General features: G+C 45.0%; 1 protein-coding gene across 2 annotated transcripts in view; it reads right to left on the reverse strand.

Annotated features, from left to right (window-relative positions):
- Positions 1 to 1,508: 1,508 nt before the first annotated feature.
- LOC144809875 (uncharacterized) overlaps positions 1,509 to 24,851 on the reverse strand; it is a 73,345-nt gene continuing 50,002 nt past the window's right edge. The window contains exons 2-3 of one of the 2 annotated variants that reach the window (XM_078673747.1): positions 9,005 to 9,420; positions 1,509 to 8,203 (exon numbers count right to left, since the gene is read on the reverse strand). In XM_078673747.1, the coding sequence (XP_078529873.1) occupies positions 8,145 to 8,203; positions 9,005 to 9,420 (475 nt within the window). In that variant the 3' untranslated portion in view covers positions 1,509 to 8,144. The remainder of the gene's footprint in view (positions 8,204 to 9,004; positions 9,421 to 24,851) is intronic. The other variant, XM_078673748.1, reaches the window with a different exon arrangement.

A 24,851-nucleotide genomic window follows, 5' to 3' on the forward strand; every position in this document is an offset into this window, starting at 1 on the left:
ACACGCCTGTATTTATGGCCACATTACTTACCAAACACCTGGCACTCTAGTACCGCAACACTTCATGCGTCTAGGGTACTCATAGGGCCATTCTATGCCCTTATCTAGTAGCACTTCGTCAGCATGCCGCACAATAGTCTAATAAGATCATGCACTATAGATACACCTTTTTGGATCAAAAGCATGCTGAGCATGTCACAGCCGCATACCTGCCATGAGACAAATGGGCACCAAATGTTGGATTAGCACGATTTCCCACCCGGCTGAAACAGCTTATGGATTCACTGTTGTGTCCATTCTTGTGAGACTCGTATATAGGACGTATGAACACGCAAAATATTGCATTTTAGGTTGCATTTTTTCCAATATGTGTCTTGTCCTGTCTTTTTATCTCCTCACAGGTTTTTTCAAAGTGGGTCCATAAGTATACCGATACCACTAAGCACCACAACACACCTTTGCACGTGTGTTGGATATTCACTTTTCATGTGGCACAATTTTTGCCATTCATGCAATTTTCACCCGGTCCTGATGAAAGCCTATTCATCTTTATCCTTAGGCTGAAACATGTAGACCTCATTTTGACAACTAAGAGTTAATTACTCCATTAGTTGCACTTTTGATTTTAACTGTATTCTGGGCCGCCACTAATAAACACATTTGGCAAGAATTCCCAGAGATATTTTTAATTAGCACTACACCACTTCACACAAGCACACCACACCAGCTGCGCTGTAATCAGGTGTTATAGCACAACCGGGGGGGCATTCGGCAGCCCGGTCGGGGACCCCATGATGAAGCATGACACCCACTAGGTTTTTGTGTGAGGTGTCTTTTAACAAAACCTAATTGTGTCTTGGCACTGTTTATCACAACAGTGAGTCCTGACAACTCTCTTCTCAGTGGGTTTGTCCACATTGTTTTTGCTTATATCGGAACTGGGGAGAGGGACGTTCCCCACAATTTCCTCGCTCTCTCCTTGGTTTATATTTAAAAAAAAGAGTACCAATAAATAAAGGGAGAGTTACCCTGTGCCCATCACAGAGAATAACATGTCCCCGTCCTCCCCCCTTAAAATGTCGAAACTGCTCCAAACACATTTCAACTTCAACAGGCACAACGGGCCCCATTTCTAAGATGTATAAACCTTTTGAAAGAAACCCAGAACGGGATTTTTTTCTTAAATATCTGTGTTGGAATATCCTTCACTAATTGACTCCTGGAAAAGGGCAAGGAATGTCACTAAAGATTAAAATACAAAAGGCCTTCAATTTGGAGTTAGAACAAAGTAAACCCAATTCTTCTATCTGAAGAATATTATAGGGCAGTGGTTTTCAAAACACTGTTTATGGGGCTAAGTTTAATAAAAAATGACCTGTGATAGGTTAATACAGTTGATACCACAAAACAAGAGACACTCCACTCCCCACAACCCCCCCCCCCAAGCAACCAGTCAACATTTATCAGCTGCAAGCACACTGCCACAAAATTACTTGAGTACACAGGGGTGTGAGTTGCAGACACAACTGCTGGTTTATTTCATAAAGTTCACGCCACAAAAGTGTTACAAAAAATCCACGGCAAACACAGAATACAGTTTGACACCACTGCAAAAGGTAAATGCACAAAACGTGATTGATGCAATTTTAGACACCTTGGGTCTGATTCACAAAGGTATTTTTGCCGACTCTGTATGTGCGTGACTGAAAATGGCAGAGTTTATGCCTCCTAGGCGTCTAAGGGCTACATTAATGTACATCTGTACAATTGTACACCACGGTGAATACAGTCACGCAAATGAAAGTCCCACATTGTACGGGAAGGAACATTACAAAGTTTGATTTAGCCGAGTGCAACTTTGAAGGCTTGATGAGGGTGCAGTCGCCACCTTCAGGCTTGGCGAGGGTGCAGTCGCCACCTTCAGGCTTGGCAAGGGTGCTGTCACCCCCTTCAGGCTTGGCGAGGGTGCTGTCACCTTCAGGCTTGGCGAGGGTGCTGTCACCACCTTCAGGCTTGGCGAGGGTGCTGTCACCACCTTCAGGCTTGACCAGGGTGCTTTTGCCACCTAAAGGCTTTGTCGAGTGTGCTGTTGTAGGATTTCTCCCAGTAGAGAAAATAATACTAAAACGTGTGCAATTGCACACAGGCACTTGCATTTGCCAATGCGGAACAAGGGGCATAACATAGGCCCCCACAGTGTGGGGATGTTCCCCCAGACATCCAGGGGGCCCTTTAAGTACAGTGCAGACAGGCTGGACATATCAACATGCAGTCTGTGTTATGGCACACATCGGCTGCACACAGTCTCCGAGACAGAGGATCATTTAAGTAATGGTAATGGCCTGCCGCCCTTGCACTGCAAAGGCTGGGTCTATGCACGGGTGCCAGGCGGTTATCAAAACAGGCCCTCTGCCTCAGAGACAGAGGCTGGGCTCATGCAGCCGCACTGCAGCACGTTCACATTTCGTGCGCCAACTGCGCACCATCACGCAGTTGCCTGCAGAGTGGGGCAGGGTGGGGCACGTGTGCACTCTAAACTATAAGTGCAATGGCACCAGCCGTGTGCGCCTGTCTCCATGGACTCTACAGAAGCAGCCTGCAAGCAATAGGTAAGTTATTAAATATGCAGATTGAGCCGTTTATCACTTTACGAACTAGATTCAGTAAATAAAAAGAAACAAAAACAGTAGTCAAAAACTGTTCAGCTAGAATTCTAACCTTGACAGTCTGTCTGCAGGGCATTGTGGAAATGCCGTTTACTCATGATCACACTGGTTTCTAAAGCTATGCATTCTCCGTCTTCCTTTCAACCACTTCTCAATGCAGGAGTATTTATTTTTATAAACTCTGTGCTCCCATCTTTTAAATTAAGTCTGCATCAAAGAAATAATGTTACAGTGGTGCAATGCTTGATTAAACTACGCATGCGAGTATAATAGGTAGGATCCAGCATAAAACACTCGCCCTTGATGCAAGAGTGTAGTGCACGTAAAATGTATCTACTTCAGAAGGTCAGCTAATTCATAGCCCTCATTTGCTTGAAGACATATATGCCAAGCACCGCACCAATGATTAAGGACCAGAGACATCTTAAGGATTTTTGGGGCCCCTGTTGGAGCAGCTTTGAATTTATGATTCAGTATCAGTTCGTTCATGCCCCTCTTTGGTCCAAATTCTAAATGTATTTACATCTAATATTCAGGGACAGTGATGGTATGTTTTCAATACTGTTACACAGCAGCAGCTCACTAATATTACTGCAAATTATCTAGTTACGCCGCCCATTTCTCATCCGTTAGGTCCTAGTGTGATCTAAAAACAATTTTTTATGGATTTTTCATGAAACATTCCACGCAAAATGTAATAGACTTTCATACATTCCCCATGTAAAAAATATATGAAAGAAAAACTACATTTTATTTTTTTTATTATTCAAGGTCGTCAGGGCTAGACTCTCTTCAGAACAGAGCCAGCTGCATCAGGGAGGCCCCCTGAACGCTTGAGGCCCTGGGCCATATCCCACATTGCCCATGCCATAAAATGTCTCTGTTAAGGACAGGGAAACCAGAGTGAACACCACAAATGCTCCTGTCGTGGCTGACTCTGGTTATTCTAGCATGACCCATGGAAGGCCCATCATTTCACACATGATACCAATGTAACCTTGGAACCAGATGCATGTTGGGTTCTCCTTTTTCCTTTGATTTAAACCCATTTCTTTTCTCTGCGCCATTTGTGGTGACACCATGAACTGACTTCCCCTGAGTGCCTACCCAATGACCCATGACTGCAGCGTGTTCTACTTTTATAACCATACTGAGAAATACCAATTTAGCATTCAAAAGAGATTTGCAAAATATTTTAATCTTGAAGAGAAATATTAGTGCTCACCTACAGTGAATTTTTCTTAACAGGAAGAAACTTAAAATAGATAAAGTAAGAGGAGATGGTATAGAAAGCCTCAATTGCTCACCTTCAGGGTTGAAGAGAAAAATAACAAGCTATTTGACTACACTAGTATGGTTTCAGAGAGAGGTTTTCAAAACTTACAATCATAATCTTGATCATGGCAAGAAATGCCTTAATAATTGCATTCAAATGACTTTTTTTTAGAATTTGGTATTTACATAGAATAGTCCTTTGCATGTTTAAAGATGCCTACCTCTGCCTCGAGGGATCTACTGTACTGTTGTCTGGATCCTTATTGCTGATTTTTTGTCATAGGTGAGCCCAGATCATGTGGGTGTGCCAATGCAATAGGCCAGTCTTGTTGGACCAGGAGGGGCACACAAAGTGCTACCGTCATAGTGGTGGTAGGCTACCGCCTTAACTAGGAGTTAAGCAAGGGAGGTGGTGGCAGCATACTGTGAGTGAACGGGTCCTGTTTAGGTTGAGCCTGGCAACAGCACCCATGTGCTGCTCGCTCTGCGAGGCATGCTGTATTAGGGTATGTTGTTGAAGCGTCTCCCACTCTCAGCCCAAATTTGTCATTGGCTTTGTGTCATTGTCCTTCTTAAATGGTGGCTTCTGATTTATAAATGAGTTTGTTAGTCCCTCCTTGGTACTGCCTTCTCTCCATTTGTTACAGCCCATAACGACTGGACCTTTTACTTGGCTGTTTACACGGCCTGCGGTGTCTATGGGGTGAGCACTATTTTTGTTATTGCCACTGATGGGGACAATGGCGGCTGCTTTTTGGGGAATTTGCATAATGATCGCGGCGCCCGCTTTAGGAAATCATTTTCAATTTTATTCATTTTTCATGTTGAACGTGGCGTCCACTTCTGGGACCCTGCGCTCTGTTGAATATTTTTTTTTAAACTTTCATAGTGAATGCGGTGCCTCCTTCAGGGACACCGTGCTCCGTATGTTTAATTCTTTTTTTAAACTTTAAAACTGAGCGCGGCGCCACTTCAAGGATACCACCCTTAGTGTTAAAGTAAAAAAAAAAGGAAAAGAAACCAACCTGGGTGTCCTTGAAGCAGCCCCGCACTCGGTTTTAAAGTTGAGCAAACATTTGCCGATCAATAGATCTCACATTTACGCAAGTTTAAGCTATTGGCATTGTCATTTACAATGTCAATAGTTTAAACTTGGGTACATGCGAGACCGATTGTATTGCAAATTCTTGTTACCCTGTGTCACTGGAGTGAGGCCTACAGGTTCGCTCATTTTTTTAAAAGCTCAGATGCTTTGTGCTAGACTCACCCATGGCCTACTTCAGGTAGATGTGCAGTGCTGTGCAGGAGTAGTGACACTTCGCTAGATATCTGTGTGTCTTGGAGGGGTACAGTACAGGGATTTTTTGTATGCAGCTGTTTTCTGACTTATTGTTTAAAAAGTCACTGCGACATAGTTGCACCTTCATGCACAAACCAAACGGCCATAGTTTGATTAAACTAGTTTGATTTTTGTATGCTGCTGTGCTTATTATTGGGTGATCATTCACTTTGAAATATTTGCATCTTCATGCACAAACCAGAGGGGGAATTGTTTGACCAACCTGGCTTCCTTTCTGCATACTGCTGGACTTTTTTTTATCATGCACTTTAAAAGTATTTTCACCTTGATTCAAGAAGAAAGGATTCTTTTACAAAACACTGGAGTTGGGCATATTGTTGGTTTGCTGATTTTTTTTGCTATGCACTTTGAAAGTATTTGCACTTTTTCCTCTGCTTCACCAACTACAGATAGTATAGATTCTGTCATTAGGTACTTGCTGACATGGTTTGTTTTATCCTACAGGAGGTGTTATTTATAATTTGTTTGCACCTGTCTATACTATGTGCACCTTAAATCTTGCTTGCACTACAGAAATGATAAATACAGACAAATATCTGCCTCAATGTTCGGAAGCATTCAAGCAGTTTCCATCCTCAGCCTCATATGCCTGCCTGTGTTTGTCCTGCTTACTAATAAAGTCATGATGGTAGAAACTGAAATGGTTTCCTCAGTTCATTTGAAATACTATAGAGTGGTTATTATCATACACAACCCGTGGCAGACAAAAGTGTGTGGCATGCAGATTATTCAAACCAGTTTATTTCTCTAGAGCTGGAAGGATGCCGAGTTACACGTGTATTTTGTCAGTTGAATCTGTCAAATTGCAGGTTTGGGATTGTCTTACAAAGTTTCAAGTTACTTTCCATCAATGTCAATTCTAATTCAGACCCTATGTAGTTGTTCTTTCTTCTTCAGTGATAGGCAGTTCCTGATACAACAGGCCAGCTCCTTTGCATTGTTCCGATAGCTGTCTCAGAAAAATAATCTGCTCTTGAGCAATATTACAAATGGCGTAGCTTATATGTTAAGAGTGTTTCTCACTTTCTTATTCACACTTTGAGCTAGGCAATATAGGGGCATCTCATTAAATGCTGGAAGTTTCAATTAAAAATATACCAGATTTTTTGGGCAGTGGGGCAAAGTGGTAGGTCGTGGGTCGGGCCCCCTCCATGTACATTGCAGGGAGGCCCCCTCATATTTCATTACGGCACTATGCAGAAATATACGGTGGGTACAATTCCTCGCTCTAGTAACAATAACACCCAAAAACGTGATGTGTCTTTTTGCCTACAACCCTGCAATTGGCTCAGCTTTCCAGCAGCATTCCTTGGAGGTTTTGTGAATTAATGCAAAAAAACGTTCATGCAGAGGCCTAAATCGTTGCACTTTTTTTGGGTAAATCGGTCCGACACTAACAAAACACTTTAGGATTAACAAGAAAACAACAATACATCACACATAGCATAATTGGTTATCCCATACACCTTACAATGTGTACTTCACACAACAGACAGCGGGACATCTCCTGCTCTTCACATTCAAGTAGGCATACTGAAGCATTTATCACTTATGTCCCTACAAAGGAAAGCAAAGGTTTTATTTCCCCCTAAAAGTCCCATTCTCCTGCCACCGCCATGAGACGCTCTGAAAATTCAGTTTCAGGGTGCGGTGGCTAAGAGAAATACACATGAACAACCTGCAGACATGCCGATAGGGCATGCCACCTTGAGACACTGGCTTCCTTTATAGCACCCCACGCCTCGAATTAGTCACTCACTTCTCGTGTAAAGTGAAGGGCAATGGAACCATCCTGAACTCAGTCCTCCCACAGTGCGAGTTTGTGGGTTAACCCCCTGGACGGCACAAAGGACGGAGCAAACATCTTCTAGAAAGACATACAGTAAGATCTTCCTGTTGGCCATATCAAGCGGTCTTGGCAAAACTGACCAGAAGCAGTGATGACACCTGGCCATAGAAATGACAATTCTAGTCTGTAAGCTCACTTGGAGAGGCACCAGATAGCTGCACCCATAAAAGAAAAGTAAGCAGAAAAAAATGGCATGTTGTGATAAAGGACCTATTTTGGCCAATTTCATTTTGCATAACTCTTAATGGGGATTAAGATACAATATTATAGATTTTTTTAATCTAATCATGACATGTGAGATAAATCAAACCTTTGTATGTACCTTACTTCATGATTGATTAACAAGGCCTCCCCCCCCCATCATGGGTAGGCCATGAATCAGTGACAACGAAACACATTGCAGGTGCAAGTCAACATCTTGTTAGATTTTCAGATCACCAAAGCAACCAGCATAACTGGCATTCATTAATCTCGCCAGGGGACCAGACAATCGAATGGGTCCTTTCCCTGTCAGCAGCCTGGCTGTCCTCCCTCTCGAGCAGCAGTGTGCCATCCTGGCAGGGCAGTTTAAGGGGAGATTAGCAAAGCTGCTGCCAGGGACTTAACTACTCTGAAAAAATAGAGAGACTGTTTCACATTCTGTGACCACTATCCTATCACAAGTAAATAAGAAATGTCAAATAAAAATTACATATTTTTTGTTTAGGTCTGCATTTGCTGAACTAATCAATTTTGAAGGACCAAATAGCAAAACGATTAACTTTCCAATTGCATAATTCAGTCCACAACTGCCAGAAAGATTATAAATTGTGTAGTGTAGATTGCGTACCCCAAACATACCACCCACAAACATTTCTTTTCTCAAGCTCCTTAGGAGCCAATTGCTGGTCATGGCTCCTTGGGCGATCACTCAACATAAAGTGATACTAATGGCAGTCCTAATGGTCCACGATCACTCTGCAGGCCATTGGCTTGGTAGACTTCTTCCAAAATCCTAGCTCTTCATGGTCGATAGATTGCTGGAAATGACTTGTTTCTTCACTGAGAAGTACTCTGCAAGAGTCAAGAAAGTACAGTGAGTTACAAGTCTGATAGAAGTTGGCATTCAGAAAAAGATAACAGTTTCTTAAGATCTGTAAAATGATTTGATGGACATGCTACAGCTTTTGGTGTACATGTGCCCAATTCAGTAAGGCACACTTACCATCTCTCTTAACTACCATCAACTTTGGTCTATAGATCAAAGCAGGTAGGGAGCAATTCCTACCTCATAAGGATTCATGGTAGGTCCCACCTTAGTTGAACTGCAAATGCAAGCTGGTGGAAGCAAGGCCTGGGCTAAAGCCCTCTTCAGATTCCTGGGAGCCTACCAAACTTTCATAAATGCGGAACTGGCACAAAACAACAAAGATGTACGATTGTCTCCAGTGCGAGTCACCCTGACTGGCTCAGTGAAGTACAAATTCAATATAGTTCTTTAATCAAGCTACTCCTGAGCTTCTTTTAAAAGCTGGAGCAGGTTCTGACATGAAGAGTTTTCCCCCAGTGCTACCGCCTTCACTGCTGGTAAGATCATGCTGTATTAGGAACAACACAGGGGTGAGGTCAAGAGACCCTCTGAAGACCGATTAATGGGCAAAACCATTTTGTTTATATTTATGATGAACTAACAGCTGCAAATACATTTTACAAAATACATTGTTTAAAATGATAGATTTTTCATCCCACCTAAAATCCTTCATCACTTTAAAAGACTGCATAGCCTACTTCTGTTTAAAACTATTTGCTACAATCCTGTACAAAATATACATTCATTTACCAACTCATTTGAAAAGGGATGACACAAGTCCTTACCTTTGATGTCCTTCTGTCTCTTCTTGCCTTCTTGCTTCTCCTGATCGACACCTCCATTTCTTTCCCTCAACACCATCCCAGCACAACATGGCTGCTGCCCTGCCGCTGTGCAGTGAAGATTCTCATTGCCATCTAGCCACTGGCTTCTATAGAATGCGGGTACCTCGTGGTAGCCCAGCTCCTCCCATTCCAACATGCCCACCGATGGAGTGTCCCTTACAAAGTCAAAGTTCCATTTCCTGCCAGCCAGCTCGATGCTATTCCGAAGGAACCGCTGAAGGTCCTGCTGCAAAAGATCATGATCCACTGGACCGAACAAGTTCCTACGCACCCGATAGGCCTGGGTCCTGGTGTTCTCCTCAGGATAAACAGAAGTGTTCAGCTGCTCCCCTTGTTTACGGATCCTTGGTGCTTCACTAAAGATGGAGACAAACGTGTATGATCAGACTTGGGAAAGACTTGTAAGGCTAAATATTAGAAAAGATACATCAATAGAACCTGTGGGCCTCATGTTCAAAGTCTTTGCATTCACCATCACTCATTTTTCCGGAGATGCATTGTAGGCAGGGAAGATGCAGATTGACTCCTACGTACAGTCAGAAAACGCCCTGCAAGTCGAGCCATTTTCGGGGGGTTTCGGACCCTTTACACAAGGTACCAACTGAACAAGACTCCATTGCTTGTAATAAACCCCTCCCCCCCCCCACAGTGGTATCTCCCTTCAGAACAGGCAGGTGGGGAGGCTCTTTAAATAGGGCATATGGTGGTCTGCTTGGATGGCCCTAGTAATTACCAGGAGTGGAGATTAATCAAAGCATTCCATCCATAACTTTGTTTTTCTCAAAGAAATCGATCCCAGCAGTGGTTAATTTGTGCCAGTGGTGGCCTTTGGACATATTTTTGGGACACAGCACTTATTTCATCAGAATTCCATCCAGCTCCAGGGAGAAAGGCAGAAAAGCGTACAGACGAAGAGAAATACAAGGTAAAAAGAGAAAATGGGGAAAAGTATGGATGAATATGAACCTGCAAGAGTCAGATCAAGAAACAATGGGGCAGATTTATGACGGCCTTGCGCCGCCGGTGCATCACTTTATTTGACGCACCGGCGGCGCAAACAATGCGCCCTATTTACAACGTGACGCATCTAGGAGATGCGTCACGTTGTAAAGCCCTGCGCCATAGGAGGCGTTCCTGCGCAGGGGGGGGGCGTTCCTGCGCAGGAACGCCTCCTAAAAGTGGCTGAGTGAAATCTATAAGATTTCACTCAGTCACTTTCAGGACAATGCTGCGCCAAAACCCTGCGCCTGCTTGAAGCAGGCGTAGGTCTTGCCGCAGCATTGTGGAGATGGGCCACCCCCGAGCCTTGCTGGAGCTGCGTCGCGCTTGCGACGCAGCTCCAGCAATGCGCCACCTTTACGGCACAGATGCGTCACGCATCTGTGCCGTTTTTGCCCCATGGTGCGCCGCATTGTAAATGCGGCGCACCATGGGTGGCGGAGAAGCGGCGCAGGATGACTGGCGCATCCCTGGGGATGCGCCAGTCATCATAAATCTGCCCCACAAAGTGTAAGGTGGTGCAAGACAAACTCACGAGAGGGAAAGTTAAGACCAGATATCCTTTGTGTTTAGCAACACCAGAACTCAGCAGGAGGCTCCTTAAAAAATTGGACCCATTCACTTTTTGTATTACAAATTAAGCATGATTTTAGGGTCTTGAGGTCCACTTTCCTTCCTATGAGATTTTAGATTAGAAAATTGTCACTTTTATGCTTCTAATCCCCAACTAAATGTGTTACTATTGAGTAGTGAAAGAAAATGTGAACCTCAAGTGTCAAAGAAGTTGTTAGAAAAACACAAATGCTATAATGTTGTTGGTTTCCACAAATATATCTAAATTACTTTTTCCACATCAATTTGCACTTCGAAATGTTACCCAATGATCTAGGTGTATGTGGTGAAGCAATATGGAAACGTGCAACAGTAGTCCAAATTTATATAGTGAGCGAGATAAAAAGTGAGGTTTTCCATGGCAAATTATTTCCATGAAAATGGAATCAATGGATGTTTTCTACCCTATGAATGTGGAATGTATGGCGCACTGACACCATGCAGGGGGATGTATGACGGTACCACGCGTTCTTTTACAACGCGTACCGTTACAACGCTACTTTTACCACGCAAGTCGTTACCACGACTTGCGTGGAGGGGCACTGGATAGTAAATTTTTTAATTTACTATTCCAACTCCAGTCCCCTTGGACTCTAGGGAAGGAGTTGGATAGTAAATTAAACAATTTACTATCCTGGAGCGCCCCCCAGCGCAAGTCGTGGTAACGACTTGCGTGGTAAAAGTAGCGTGGTAACGGTACCGCGTTGTAAAAAATGCGTGGTAACCGTTGCATACCCATGCAGGGGAATAGTTAAAAGGTTAGTGGGGGTTTAGAAATGAATATCAATAACATGGATTTCTGGAGAGACATTCAAGAACCGTGCATTTTCTGTGAAGAGTAATCAGACACCTCTGCAAAGAGTAGATCCAAACCACATACCAGGAACTGCATGCCTTCAATTGTGAATCGGGCCTCATGTTTCTGTCCTCGAATTTGTACTTCCCATCATTGGCATTTGGGACTTTAATTCAACTAGTTCAATTAGAATGAAGGAAAGGTACAACTCACAGAATATATTTTTGTGAAAAAGAAGGGCAGGACTGGAAGCATGCTGGCAAAGTGATACGTTGCATTTATCAGAGATACAAGTCACACCAATTGCTTCAGCCCTTTACGTGATGTCCAACTATCTGCATATGAACTTTCTAGATGTAGGGTATTTTAATTCTATGCAGCTTTTCATCACTGCTTTGGAGTCTATTCTGTTGGTCTTTCATACATATGTAGAATAATATGTGCACAAAGAATGACAGCAGAGGAACTTCACAAGTCTCCTTCTCCCAGTCTGTAATGTATTAAAGCCAAGGATTATTCCTCTATCTCCCCTTGACCCAGCAGGCTAATACTTCCTGGGTAAAGGAAGGTGGTTAGTGTGTAACACTTCTTTTCACAGAAGGCCTCAAAACGGACTTCTGCAGTGCTTTGGTACCTCCTTCTCCAAAGAGCACTAGTGGTGCTTCGAATCAATGTCACTGCAATATGATCTGGAATAGGCTGTGTTTATGGTGTGAAAATGCAGCACAAAAAGATGGATGCAATGCTGAATATTGTCAAGCATCCACCCCCATTCACAGATCTGGGTTTAATCTATCATTTTCTTACTCCCCATATGCAAATCAGCCTTGCCCCTGCTCCCCATGGGAACAGTCCAGTCCGAACTGCCAGGCTAAGCCAGGTCCTCACTGAACCGGAAAACAAGCACCCTGGGACCGGTTTTGCGGTATCATCCTTCATCAGCCAGGCTAGCTTGAAACCCGTGGCGTAGCGAGAATGGGACCCACGTCTGGCATACCCTTCCCACTTAGGACAAAAATGCAACACAAAGAGATGATGGCCGGAATTTTGAACATTGTCAAATATTCACCCTCCAGGCACAGATCTGGGTTTAATCCACTGTCATTTTCTAGACACGCCATTCCAGTTTAGAATCAGCCATATGCTGGAGCAGGGTCAAGACGGATTTGCACATATCTGGGTCCAAACTGGGGTGGCAAAGTGAGCAAAAGAACGATTGATTAAACCCAGATCTCTTAGCTGCGGGTGAGTGGTTCAAAGGTTTCAGCACTACATCAATCATCTTGTTGGGTGTGCTGTGTTTTCACTTAGTGGCCAAGGGTATGACCAGACGTGGATCCCTTGCTCGCTGTGCCACGGATTCAAGCTGGCCTGGCAAATAAGGGCTGGTGGATACTCTGAAACCATTGCCAGGATGCTAGTTTCTAGGTCCAGGGAGGGCCTGGCAGTGTGGGCTGGCCTGTTCCCATAAAGAGCAGGGTCAAGACTGATTTGCATATGGCTGGCTCCAAACTGGGGTGGCTAGTGAGCAAAAGAACGGTGGATTAAACCCAGATCTCTTGACTGGGGTGAATGGTTGAAAAGGTTCAGTACTCCATCCATCATCCGTTTGTGTTTGTGGTGTTTCTGGTGTAGCTGGTTCTTTTTTGATCATTTATTTGACCTAAAGGAATTGGTCGTTTCTTTATGTTTTGCATTAGCATGATATGAACGCATAGTCATGTGAATGCGGTTTGTAGAGAGAATTTATGTTTATTCATGTTTAGATTTTATTACAGCTAGTGTAGGCTCAAATTTCAAGATGAGTTAATGTTGGTTACCATCTTTGGAACACGTGAACATTTTATTTCTAGGCAAGTTGAAATTCTAATATTGTTGAGTGCGTTGTTCTTTTCCCTTTCTCATTTGAAGAAATGTTTTATTTTCTTTTTGATGAACATTGTTTTAATGACTAGCACTTTAAGGAGACCACTGCGGTGTCCACGAGCCCCTGTATCTCACCAGTCACAGTGTTAGTTTGTAGGACGCAGAGAGAATCATTTATTGTGATAAACACTGAGAACTTAACGAATATGTAACTGATCTGATTGGACAGTCTTTTTGAGTACTATGTGTCTAAAATGTTACAATCTGTGTGTTTTTAGAGCAGAAGTTTTCAGAGTGCTCTCAGAGAAAGATGTCGGACTTTCCTTTGTCCTCAGCTGTGAGTCGACCCATGCTGGTTCATCTTTTACTTCATAATATTTGATCTATTTGATTGCCTATTAATTGGAGCATACACATTCCGATTATAAACTGACATTTACCTTCTGTAAACCATAAACTTTATTTTTGGGAATCTTTCCTTATTGGTTTACAATTTAACAGGTCAAATACAACAGCCCAGTAGTTACAGATATTCATTAGGCTGGAACAAAAGTATAAAGCAAGTCTGGCACAATATTAGAAAACAGAGAAACACATAGGGAGCAGCGTCATGATAATAAACATCACTGTCCACTCTCCGTCCCATCACCCATGTGCCAGTTATTCTCCTTCAGTATCCTTGGTCCTCCCTCCTCCTCCACTATGAACACAATCAATTACCTTCATGGTTCAATACTAAAATATTTTCGTCCTTTTTGTGGAGCCTGGTGGACTTCACATAATATTTAATGAATTGATTTGTTGACCAGTCTCAGGTGTGGAGCACCAAAATCCAGGGGGAGTATTTCCATTAGTGTTCTGGGGCTGCGCTCCACTGAAATTCCTACATATTCCTGCACAAATATTAAATAGATCGATTTCTTTTTAAATACAATCGCACCTCTAAACAAATGGATGTATATAAAAGTCTGGGCTGTCTGTCCCAGGCTGCCTGCCCTTCCTGGCCCTGAAGCGGTAGACAGAAACCAGGCAGTCTGAAATGTGACGCATGGCGCAGGGCTTACCTTTCTAAAGCCCTTCATTGCCATTGGAAGGGCGAGATTTTGATCGATACCTTAGCACTATTGATCTAAACCTCGATCTGGTCGACTGAACCTTTGTTGCCTGTCTTTGAGGTACAAGGTACATCTATTTCCAAGTTAGTTCACCCAATAAAGGACTCTGCTCCCAAAGATCACAAACAACTTCTAGCTTTCAAAAGTTTATTGTAAGGATATGATAAGCTGCAAATACAGGCATCTCAGAATGAGATTCACGAGGTACACAGGTCCAATTACATACATGTGCTCTCGGAAAGCCCTCAGACGAGCAACGGAAATCACTAACACAAGTTCTAAGAATAATAAAGCTATCAGCATTGACGCATATCTCTCCTTCATTTAAGTTGGAGGAAAACGCACAGGTTAGGCTGTCCCTACCCTGCTCTAGATGGTATCCCTACTTAACCAAGTCCCAACCTAACAAAGGTGTCAGCAGTGAATGACCCCCAAGGGAAGTCACTCACTCTAAGTCTCTTGGTGAAAACCTATAGTTCTCCAGTCATGACCCCTCTCCGCCTACCCATCCGCTCTCTAAAGGGTCCTCAGGTATCTGCTCTAACTCCACCCAGGGGTGCTGTCCCTAATACAAAACAGTCAACAACATTTGAGACGCCCCTTTCGAGACGCCCCTCACGTGGTGTAGCTTCTGGCTTTTTCCATGATGCTTTGTATTGGGCCTCATACGTTAGAGTTGACCTTGCTTCTCAGACTCTTCTCCGGCCCGCTGATACCCCTTAAACATTCCGGAACCCTCCTCCATGTCTGGGCCGTCTACTGAACAGACCTCTATTCATTCATTTATAATTGGATCCCCCCTTTTCCTTTGCAGACAGATATCTGCAGCCAAGAACCCAACTCTCATAGACTTCCAAAAAGGCCTGCAACATTTCTCAGCCCAGACATGTACGTGTAAACCAACGTTAAAACATTTCAGGCCTACAATATTTCTCATAATGATTATAGCATTCAACTTCTTCATTAATTAAAGCATGTTAATACTCTTATTCTATCATTCAGTAAACATTTTATAAATCGTGGCCCATTAATGCAATGACCAAAACATTAATACAATCTTTGTCGTGAAACGAAACACCTTCCCTTTTAGCTCTGGCCCTGAGGCCTACCACATTCTGCGTTTAACCACCTACCATCTTACATTTTAACAGCTACACGACATGGATTCAGGAATAATTACATCTAATAAATCATATAGTGTCACACATTTCTGTATTAGTTCCACTTCTACTTAATCTCTATATTAGCTATACATTTAGAATATAATTGCAGATACTATTAGCACTCATGGCATTTCTCCTCATGATTTGTGCTTACTACAGGTAAGTGTGATGCACTCATACATTTAGGTCAGTTTGCGCTCTCTCAGTTCCCCCCTTTGATGACCTCTCGGGGTCATCACTAACATTTAAACTGCAGTTATTGGTAGCATAACTTGCCTCTGCGCTTCCAGAGCCCTCAGACTCCTGTACTGATTATCTTGTATGGCAGCCAATCTCTGCAGCTGCTCTCTTTGGGCCCTTTCTGACCTTCTTGCTCTGTACCATTTGAATACCCTCACCAATCCCCACAATATGATCCCACAGATCAATATTATGATGACAGGTTTTAGAATATACCACACAAAGCTTTTGCCTAAGGTGGAAATCCACCCTCCAACTGCACTCATTCCGTGGCCCACCTTTTCCCAGACATTTTCTTTACTCAAGTCTTCGATCTCCTTGTGAATATCAGTTATGTTCCTAATAACCTTCTCAAGGGGTTTTGAATTGTCTGGAATGTAAGTGCAACATTCCTGGACCTTCAAAGCCTTACAGACTCCGCCCTCTTTTGCTAGTAGGACATCTAATGCAAGACGGTTCTGAAGAACCATAGCCCTTATCGATTGCATCTCTCCTTCTACCAGCATTAAGGACTGAGCAGTGCTGGCAGACAACCTGTCGACAACTGTTGCCAGTCGTCTAATTTTAACATCATTAAGGATTACTCCCAAAAGAGGGAACATAGCTCCAAAGACATCTCCAACCATTTCTGCATCACCTATATCTCTCCTTCCCCTCGAAGATGTCTTGCCCTCAATGATCACTAAGTCTTGTGCATGATATATTTTGGGGAAGACAATTGCTAAGTAACATGATCCATACCAGTTGTCAGGTAGTCTCACGTAGGCATTTCTTCCACATACAAAATACACATTTGGAATCACTTGCATTCCCTTCAGGAAATCTTTAGTATAGTACTCTATATTGAAAGCATGTTCACAGTCGACTTCTCCAACGTATACATTTTCATAATACGTTTTGGCTCGGTGAAGACATAGCTTTCCTCTCTGCGTTTTATCTAAAGCTATTGGACCACTACTACCCTTTCTCTTGTGTGCCTTTTCTTCCTCGGTCCAATCTGTTTTCCATTGTCCTGATTTTTTCAAAATCTTTTGTCTCCTGTAACGATCATCCACCTGCCCTATGAACTTCTTCTCGACTTCTGACACCTTGCATGTCAGGTTATTTCTACGGGCATGTGAAGTGTCTAAGGTAATCCAAGGAATGAAGAACTTGGCCAATCTGTCTTCACTCTTCCAGTAATCCCATTTGTTCATCTGCTTATAATTTGGGACTTCTGGCAACACTGAATCATAATTGGAGAAATAGTATTCAAAACTATCTCTCTCATAAAATATACTAAGCAATAAGCTACATGTAATGCCATATGTCAGCGGGAGGTGATGATATCGAATTCCTTCGTCTACAGACGCCGGCAACTGCATGCAGACGTAGCAATCCTTAACCTCCATGGCATCCACGTATTCATATAAGAGTTTAGCATAAGCATTTGACCTAAAGTCTCCTTGGGACTCATCTACGTGTAACCTGCGGGCTTCTGCAGCTAATAACGCTCTCTCTTGAGTGTTTTCCCCTTTTTCACCAGCAACAGTGGGTGTAAGCGTTTCTACAGATTTCACATCAGTTACCTTTGCCTCTTCCTCATGTCCCTTTACATAAGAAATTGTTACCACTAAAGCTATTAATATTATCACTCCTACTATTAGTGTACCTATTATACATTTAGCTCTGCGGTTCTGGGTGCCGGCCTCCATTTCGTCAGACAATATGACTCTCTCTTATCTTAGCAAAAAGTTCTTTTCCTCTCGTTCCTTTACAGTCTCTTTTTAATCCTTTTGTCCCTAGAATCCACACAATTGGAAGCTGACAACCTTCTTCGCAAAAGTCCTTTAACAGTTCAAACAAGACAACCCTAGCCCTTCTCCATCAACTCAAGGGAAGTTCCCTAATATTCTCTGCTTCCTGGGCGCTAGGTAATCTTCTTTTTCTGGTTGCTTTATTTACAAAGTCCTTAACAATCTACTATCAGATTTGTTGTTGCAGCTTCAATAGCATAGTTCAATATTTCCAAACGAAGATTGTGCTCTTCATGTGCTGTTATCGTTGTACCAAAGTCGGGGAATTGCAATTCTGAAAGAAACATGTGTTTTAACTTGCTGAGGCGGGGAGGTCTGGGGAGCATGAATGTTAGTGACCCTTCTTGTTCGACACCGGGTACCAACAGTCGTATTTCCACGGTGATAATGGGCTCAGAACTGGACACCACCACCGCTCGGATCCTCCCTGTCTCCGGTTTCACAGACATTTGTCACCAGATATGTCCACTCAGGTGTGGAGTATCTTCTGTTAGGCACACGCACTCTTCTTGACCTTCTTCGGTCCGGTGCTTCAGCGCCCTGAGCACCTTCTTCCGGGTCTGAGTCTTCTGATATCGGAGGAAGGGTTACTTCTGGAGTTGACCTCAGGCTAGAGCTCCTTCTTTGCGGCCAATTTGCTTCTCCACGTGCCCTTCTACTCCTTCTCCTTCTTGTCTGTTCTCTCTCTCTCTCAGACCTGTCTGTATCTGACTCGTACTCCCAGCTACTTTCTCCTTCTGTAGCGTCGTCTGTTTCACTGTTGTACTGACCGTCCTCAGCTTGGTCAGACTCTTCCCCTGCTTCCGCTGGCACCTCTACAGCTTGGCTAGCCCCCTCTATGGCTTCTCGGTCCTCTGCTGGACGTCTATCCGAGAGAGGAGCTGTTTCTTCCAGAGGTGCTGGAACCCTTCGCGTATGTGACGCGTGGATCCAATTGGGCAGGCCTCCCACCTTCACAGCTGTGTTCGTGATCAGGATGATCTGGAAGGGCCCACGCCAACGAACATCCAGACAGCTTCTTCTCACGTGTTTTTTCACCAGGACCCAGTCCCCAGGATACAGGTCATGGCACGGGCCCTGGCACGATGGAACCTCGGCAGCCTGCACCTGAAGGGACACAGAACGAATGGCGTCAGACAGCCCCTTACAATAGTCCAGGATCATATCATCTGTGATATTTAACAGTGCAGCAGTTGGGACAGATGGCAGCCTCATTGCTCTCCCCATTAACACCTCATGTGGTGACAACCCTGTTCTTCTGTCTGGGGTACTACGAAGGCTCATGAGGACCAATGGCAGGGCGTCAGGCCAACTCAGGGTCGTTGAGGAGCACACTTTCGCTATCCTGGCCTTGATCGTGCCATTGATCTGCTCCACAATCCCTGAGGCTTCTGGTCGGTAACTGCAATGCAACTTCTGATCAATATTTAGCGCTACACAAATCATCTTCACAAGCTCGCTGTTAAAATGCGTTCCCCTATCTGATTCCAAAAAGGCCGGCACCCCGAAGCGCGGGATGAGTTCCCTAAGCAGTAACTTGGCCACGGTGAGGGTGTCGCACCTACGTGTAGGGTATGCCTCAACCCATCTGGAGAACACACAAACAACCACCAGGACATAGCGGAGGCGGTTGCACCTTGGCATTTCAATGAAATCTATCTGCATTCGGTTGAATGGACCTCCAGACCTTCCTATGTGACTCAGTGTAACTGGTGTTCTTTTTCCTACGTTCAGCTGCTGACAGGTCACACAACGCTGGCACACTGCTTCTGCTGCTATTCTAAACTTAGGATTGTACCAAGTCTGTCTAAACACTCTCAGCATAGCATCTCTCCCTAAGTGTACGGGACCATGTATGAGTCTGGCCATTGGACTCACCATCTCATTGGGCAACACTGCTCTGCCGTCTGCTGAGACCCAAAAATGGGACTCACCCATTACACATCCTGCCTTTTCCCATGTTTCCTTTTCAATATCAGGAGCATTTTCTTGCATGTTTGACAGTTCATCCCAAGTATCAACAGTTTCCAATATCATGGCTAATTCAGTTCTTACATTTATTCCGCCCACTTCCACCTCTGTGAAAGAGTACCCTTGCTCCGCGCAATACCGCGCAACTTCATCTGCATATCTATTGCCTTTTGAAACAAAGTCCTCATTTCTGGTATGTGCGGTGCACTTTACAACTGCGATACCTGCTGGGCATTGCAACGCCTCTAACAACAGGCGCACAAACTCTCCATTGCGAATGGGAGAGCCTGAAGAGGTCATGAACCCTCTTTGAGACCATAACTGCCCGTAATCATGAACTACCCCATAACCATATTGGCTGTCGGTGTATATGGTGACTCGAATTTGATTGCTTGCTAAGCAAGCACGTGTCAGGGCAATAATCTCGGCTACCTGAGCGGAGTGTACTCCTTCCAGGCACCCAGCTTCCACAACTCCAGTAATTGTACAAACAGCGTAAGCTGCTCTCAACTGCCCAACTTCGTCTCTTACACATGAGCCATCGACAAAGAAAATTTCATCTGGGTCGGTCAGTGGCTCATCTACGATGTCGGGTCTGGGTTTGGTGCATAGTTCAGTCACATCGAGGCAGTCATGGTCTGTACATTCATCATCATCCTCGATATCATTTGGGAGTGGCATCAAGGTGGCAGGGTTCAAAACAGAGCATCTCTTGAGGGTCACATTCTCTGCAGCAAGAATAACTTGCTCATATCGCGTGAGCCTGCTGTTGGTCAGATGCTGTGTTTTGGTCCTGGTCATCAACAGTTCAACAGAATGGGGCACGCACACCTCTAACGGGTGCCCCATGACGATATTTTCACATCTTTCAATGCTGACACCCGTTGCAGCAACGGATTTGAGACATCCGGGCAACGCTGCGGCTACTGGGTCTAAAGTAGCCGAGAAATAAGCAACTGGTCTACGGGCATTCCCATGGATTTGGACTAACACAGACAACGCACAACCCTCTCTCTCACAACAGTAAAGAAAAAATTGTTTATTGTAATCAGGCATTCCCAATGCCGGAGCACGACACAGGTCCTCTCGCAGCTGTAAGAATGCCATCAAACAGTCTTTGTCCCATGGTACCGGATCGCTCACCTCCTTGTGCGTCAGTTTTTGCAAGGGTTTTGCTTTCAGTGAAAAGTTCGCGATCCACTGTCGGCAATAACCCACCATCCCTAGAAACATCCTGACCTCTCTCTGTGTCTTAGGCGCATTCATTTTCATGATCGCCTCTATCCTGTCTGGTGACACCTTTCGTTTGCCTTTCTCTATTCTGTGTCCTAAGTACTGCACTTCTGTCAGGCAGTACTGCAATTTTCCCGGGGACACCTTGTGCCCATTGGCAGCTAGGTGATTTAACAAAGCAATGGAGTCCTCCCTGCAAGCTTCTTCTGTTTCTGACGCCACGAGGAGGTCGTCTATGTACTGGACCAGAACTGACTTCTGGGGCAGCACTAGACTTTCAAGATTTTTCTTCAAAAGCTGGGTAAAGATCGATGGACTCTCTGTATACCCCTGAGGGATACGACACCATGTTAGGACGCGATTTTCCAGCTTAAATGCGAAAAGAAAATGGCTTTCTTCGTCCAGAGGGATCGAAAAGAAAGCCTGACAAAGATCGATCACTGTGAACCACTCTGCTTGAAATGGAATCTGAAACAGTATCACTGATGGATTCGGTACCACTGGACAACACGAAACGACTATGTTATTAATCTTTCGAAGGTCCTGCACTATCCGAAATTTCCCATTTGGTTTCTGCAGACCCATAATCGGGGAGTTGCATGGACTACCCACGATTTCTTTCAGTATTCCCTGTTTAATCATGGACTCGATCACGGGTTTTATGCCTGCAATCGTTTCTGGAGTCAATTTATATTGGGGTGTTCTTGGGAACTCAGCATGCGGTTTCACTACAATTTTCACTGGGTCCACCCCTTTGACCAAACCTATCTCTTCCCCAGTGAAATCCCATACTTCTGGTGCCACTGTCTCCCTCAAGTCCCAGGGGAGCTCATCTACTGTCAAAGTAGGATACAGCTCCACGCATATTCTTGAGTTTGCAACCTTGAAATCTGCGTCGTCATCATTGGTCAATACCTCCACTCCCTGAGGTGTACAGTATATTGTACAATTCAATTTACACAACAGGTCTCTCCCTAGCAGACACACAGGGCTTGAATCGCAAACCACAAATTGGTGCTCATCGCTGTACTTCCCTATTTTCACCTGTACCGGTTCTGTCAATTGGCTGGTTATTCTCCTATTTGCGACCCCTACCACTTGTATGGTCTCTCCAGACATGGGCAGGTCTGGAACTGCAGCTGATCTGATCGTGGACCTAGTGGCTCCTGTGTCCACCAGAAATGTCGTAGGGCACCCTGCTACTTCTGCTTCGACATAGGGTCCCCTCTGGTCCACCTCTAAGGCTGCCCCAAGGGTGCAGTCTTCTCTTTCCACTCTCTGTCCGGTTAATGGGTCCACATAATAGCACTCTTCACCTTCCACAAACAGGGGCATTTGTCTATAGGTCTTACCCACAGTCCCTACTCGAGGAGGCTGCGGGAACTGGGCTCGGGGAGGAGCCCCCCCCCCTTTGAGCACCTTTCCTTGATATGGCGTCGCCCCTCTTGTAGGTGCGCTCTGGACCTCTTCCTCCTCTATCTCTTGTTCTCCTATCTCTACATTGTAGGGACACTCGCGTTTCCAATGCCCCACCTCGTTACACTGGTGGCACCTAGTCGTTTTCTTCAAGGCAGCTATGTCTATTCTGGGTCTAAAGGTAGAACTCTCCTCATTGCCCTTGTTCTGACTGTACTGCTTCTTTCCTCCTGTACCTGTTCCTTGCTGCTGTTGCTGCGGTCCCCCCTTTCCTGCTGCCTGCATCTGTACCACCATCAACTTTTCTTTTAGTTTCTTAGCCTTGGAGTCTATCTCATCACAGCAGTACCTGGCATATCTCAGTATTTCATCTAGGGGTTTACTTTGCCAACAAATCGAGTGTTGCTGAATCATTAAACTAATATCCGGTCTCAGTCCCAGGACGAACTTGGACACAAATTGCCCTATGTCCTTTGGATCCATTACATCCAAGCCGCTATACTGTTTAAACGCCTTCAGCAATCTCTCGTAATATTCGTGGACTGTCTCTTTGGGTTCCTGTCTGGTTCGGTCTATTCTGACCCAATCTATGTCTTGCATTGGCACTTTCTCTTTCAGCCAAGTCATCACTCTCTCGAATTTTGCCATCACAATCTCGGACGGCCCATTAGTCTTAGCATCTCTCTCTGGCTCCGTTGTGGGCCACTCAGCGCTAACCTTGCATGCTGTCCACAGATCTCCTGGTACTACAATGTCAAACAGCGTGTTCAGATCTATCCATAGGACCTTTGAGATTTTTACAAACCTCTCGACTTGCTTGTACCACTCCACTGGGTTTTCCCGCAATTTGGGGAAGGAGGTGGTAAAAGCAGCTAAATCTCCCCTACTCCAAGGGACATGCACATAGTTCCCATTTGCGACTTCCCGCAAAGGGTATGCCTCTATTCCCTGCAGTCCTGGTGTCATACCAAGCGTGCTTCTCCTGCCGGTCCCTTTCTTGGACCACCTCTCTTCCCACTTATCTAGTGCCCTCCATGTCCTTATTCCAGCGATCAGTTCCCTTATGTGCGTTTTCAGCCCAATCGTTCTCCTCTCATCTAGGTCTCGATCTGTGTAATGTAGCCTGTGGTTACCCTGTAATGCTTTGGTTCTTGACAGATCCACCATATATTTGCCTGCTAGTTCGACTAACTTCTCATGGACTGCTCTCGCCTTTCGAGTGATGTCCTTTGCCATATACAGTATTTCATCCTGTTCATACATTTCCATTCTTTCTAAAGGCAGGGTACCATCTACCATGTCATCCAGGTCTGACCTTAAGCTGGCGACATCAAGTCTCTTGGCTTTTATCTCAGCTCGCAATATGTCTTTCGAAGGGGGCTCACTGGTCTCCCTACCATCCCAACTTCGAGCTCTGCGTTTGGGCTCGGGAGAGTTAATGGGTGCCCTCCCTTGCTCCCATCTCTCCAGGTCCCATGCTCGGCCATCCGATCTTGGAAGGTGATGGAACACGGGCCTGTTACCCCTACTCTTGCTCTGCCCACTCTCTTCTTCTTCTCTCCTCTCACCGTACACCTCTCTGTTATTTTCCCTCTGGTCGCTACTCTCCCTTTGCCTCGTATCGCTCAGTATCCGATACGATCCTTCCTGGTTCCCCATATTCCCTGGGCTGCGCTCATTTCCGTCATCACAGGGTCTATGGTGCGACCTCTCACAACTCCCATTCAGTTCTCTGGTGCCAGGCACACAGTGTGGACACTTAAAGCTGTTTCTGTACTCTTGTGCTCTCCTCTCCCCTTCACTGAGTATTGGGCGCGCCACCCCTCCACTCCCGGGGCCCCCGTTTTCCAGGTCTGTTCTATCTCCACTCCGGGCCCAATGGGTGACTCCCCTACTATCTCTCTCTCTACAGTCCCACTCCGGGCTACTCTCCCCAGCCCCGCAGTGAGTCCGAGCTCGGCTGTCCTGACTTTCCCTTTCAGCTTCCGCAGCTATGATGTTCTTTTGAGCCTTCACTGCCTCATCCCACTGCTTCATGTACTCATTTAGCTCTTGAAAGGATTTTCGTCCAGATCCCCTCAGATCCACTGGCCATCTAGGGCCCCCAGGATCTCCTCCTGGGTCCCCTACTGGGTGCACCGGAGTGCTCCATTCTCTTGGTATCGGCATCTGACTTGGGGAATTAATCGTATCGTTCCTTCTTGCCTTCTCTGCTCTTTCTCTGTCCTTCCGTACCCGTTCTTCCCCTCTTGCTCTCTCTTGGTCATATATCGATATTATAGGACCTATGGTAACAGGTACCTGTAGTGCATCTGGTAATGTGTAGGATGTGGCGCTTTCCGTTTCCGGCGCTCTTTGTACCACAAACCTACCGACCACCTGTTGCACCTGACTAGGCTGGGACAACTCTTTCTTTGCCTCAGGATCCCACTCTGAACTGGGAAGCGGTCTATGCTCTCCTGCATTGCCCCCCTTTTCTCCTTCTGTATGCTCGACCTCTCCCCCTGCTCTATTATACGGGGGCGGCCTGTCTGTCAATAATCTGTTTATCAGGCTGTCCTCTGTTTCGCTCTCATCATC

The sequence above is a fragment of the Lissotriton helveticus genome, chromosome 1_1, assembly GCF_964261635.1.
Source record: "Lissotriton helveticus chromosome 1_1, aLisHel1.1, whole genome shotgun sequence".
In the NCBI taxonomy this organism is placed as follows: Eukaryota; Metazoa; Chordata; class Amphibia; order Caudata; family Salamandridae; genus Lissotriton; species Lissotriton helveticus.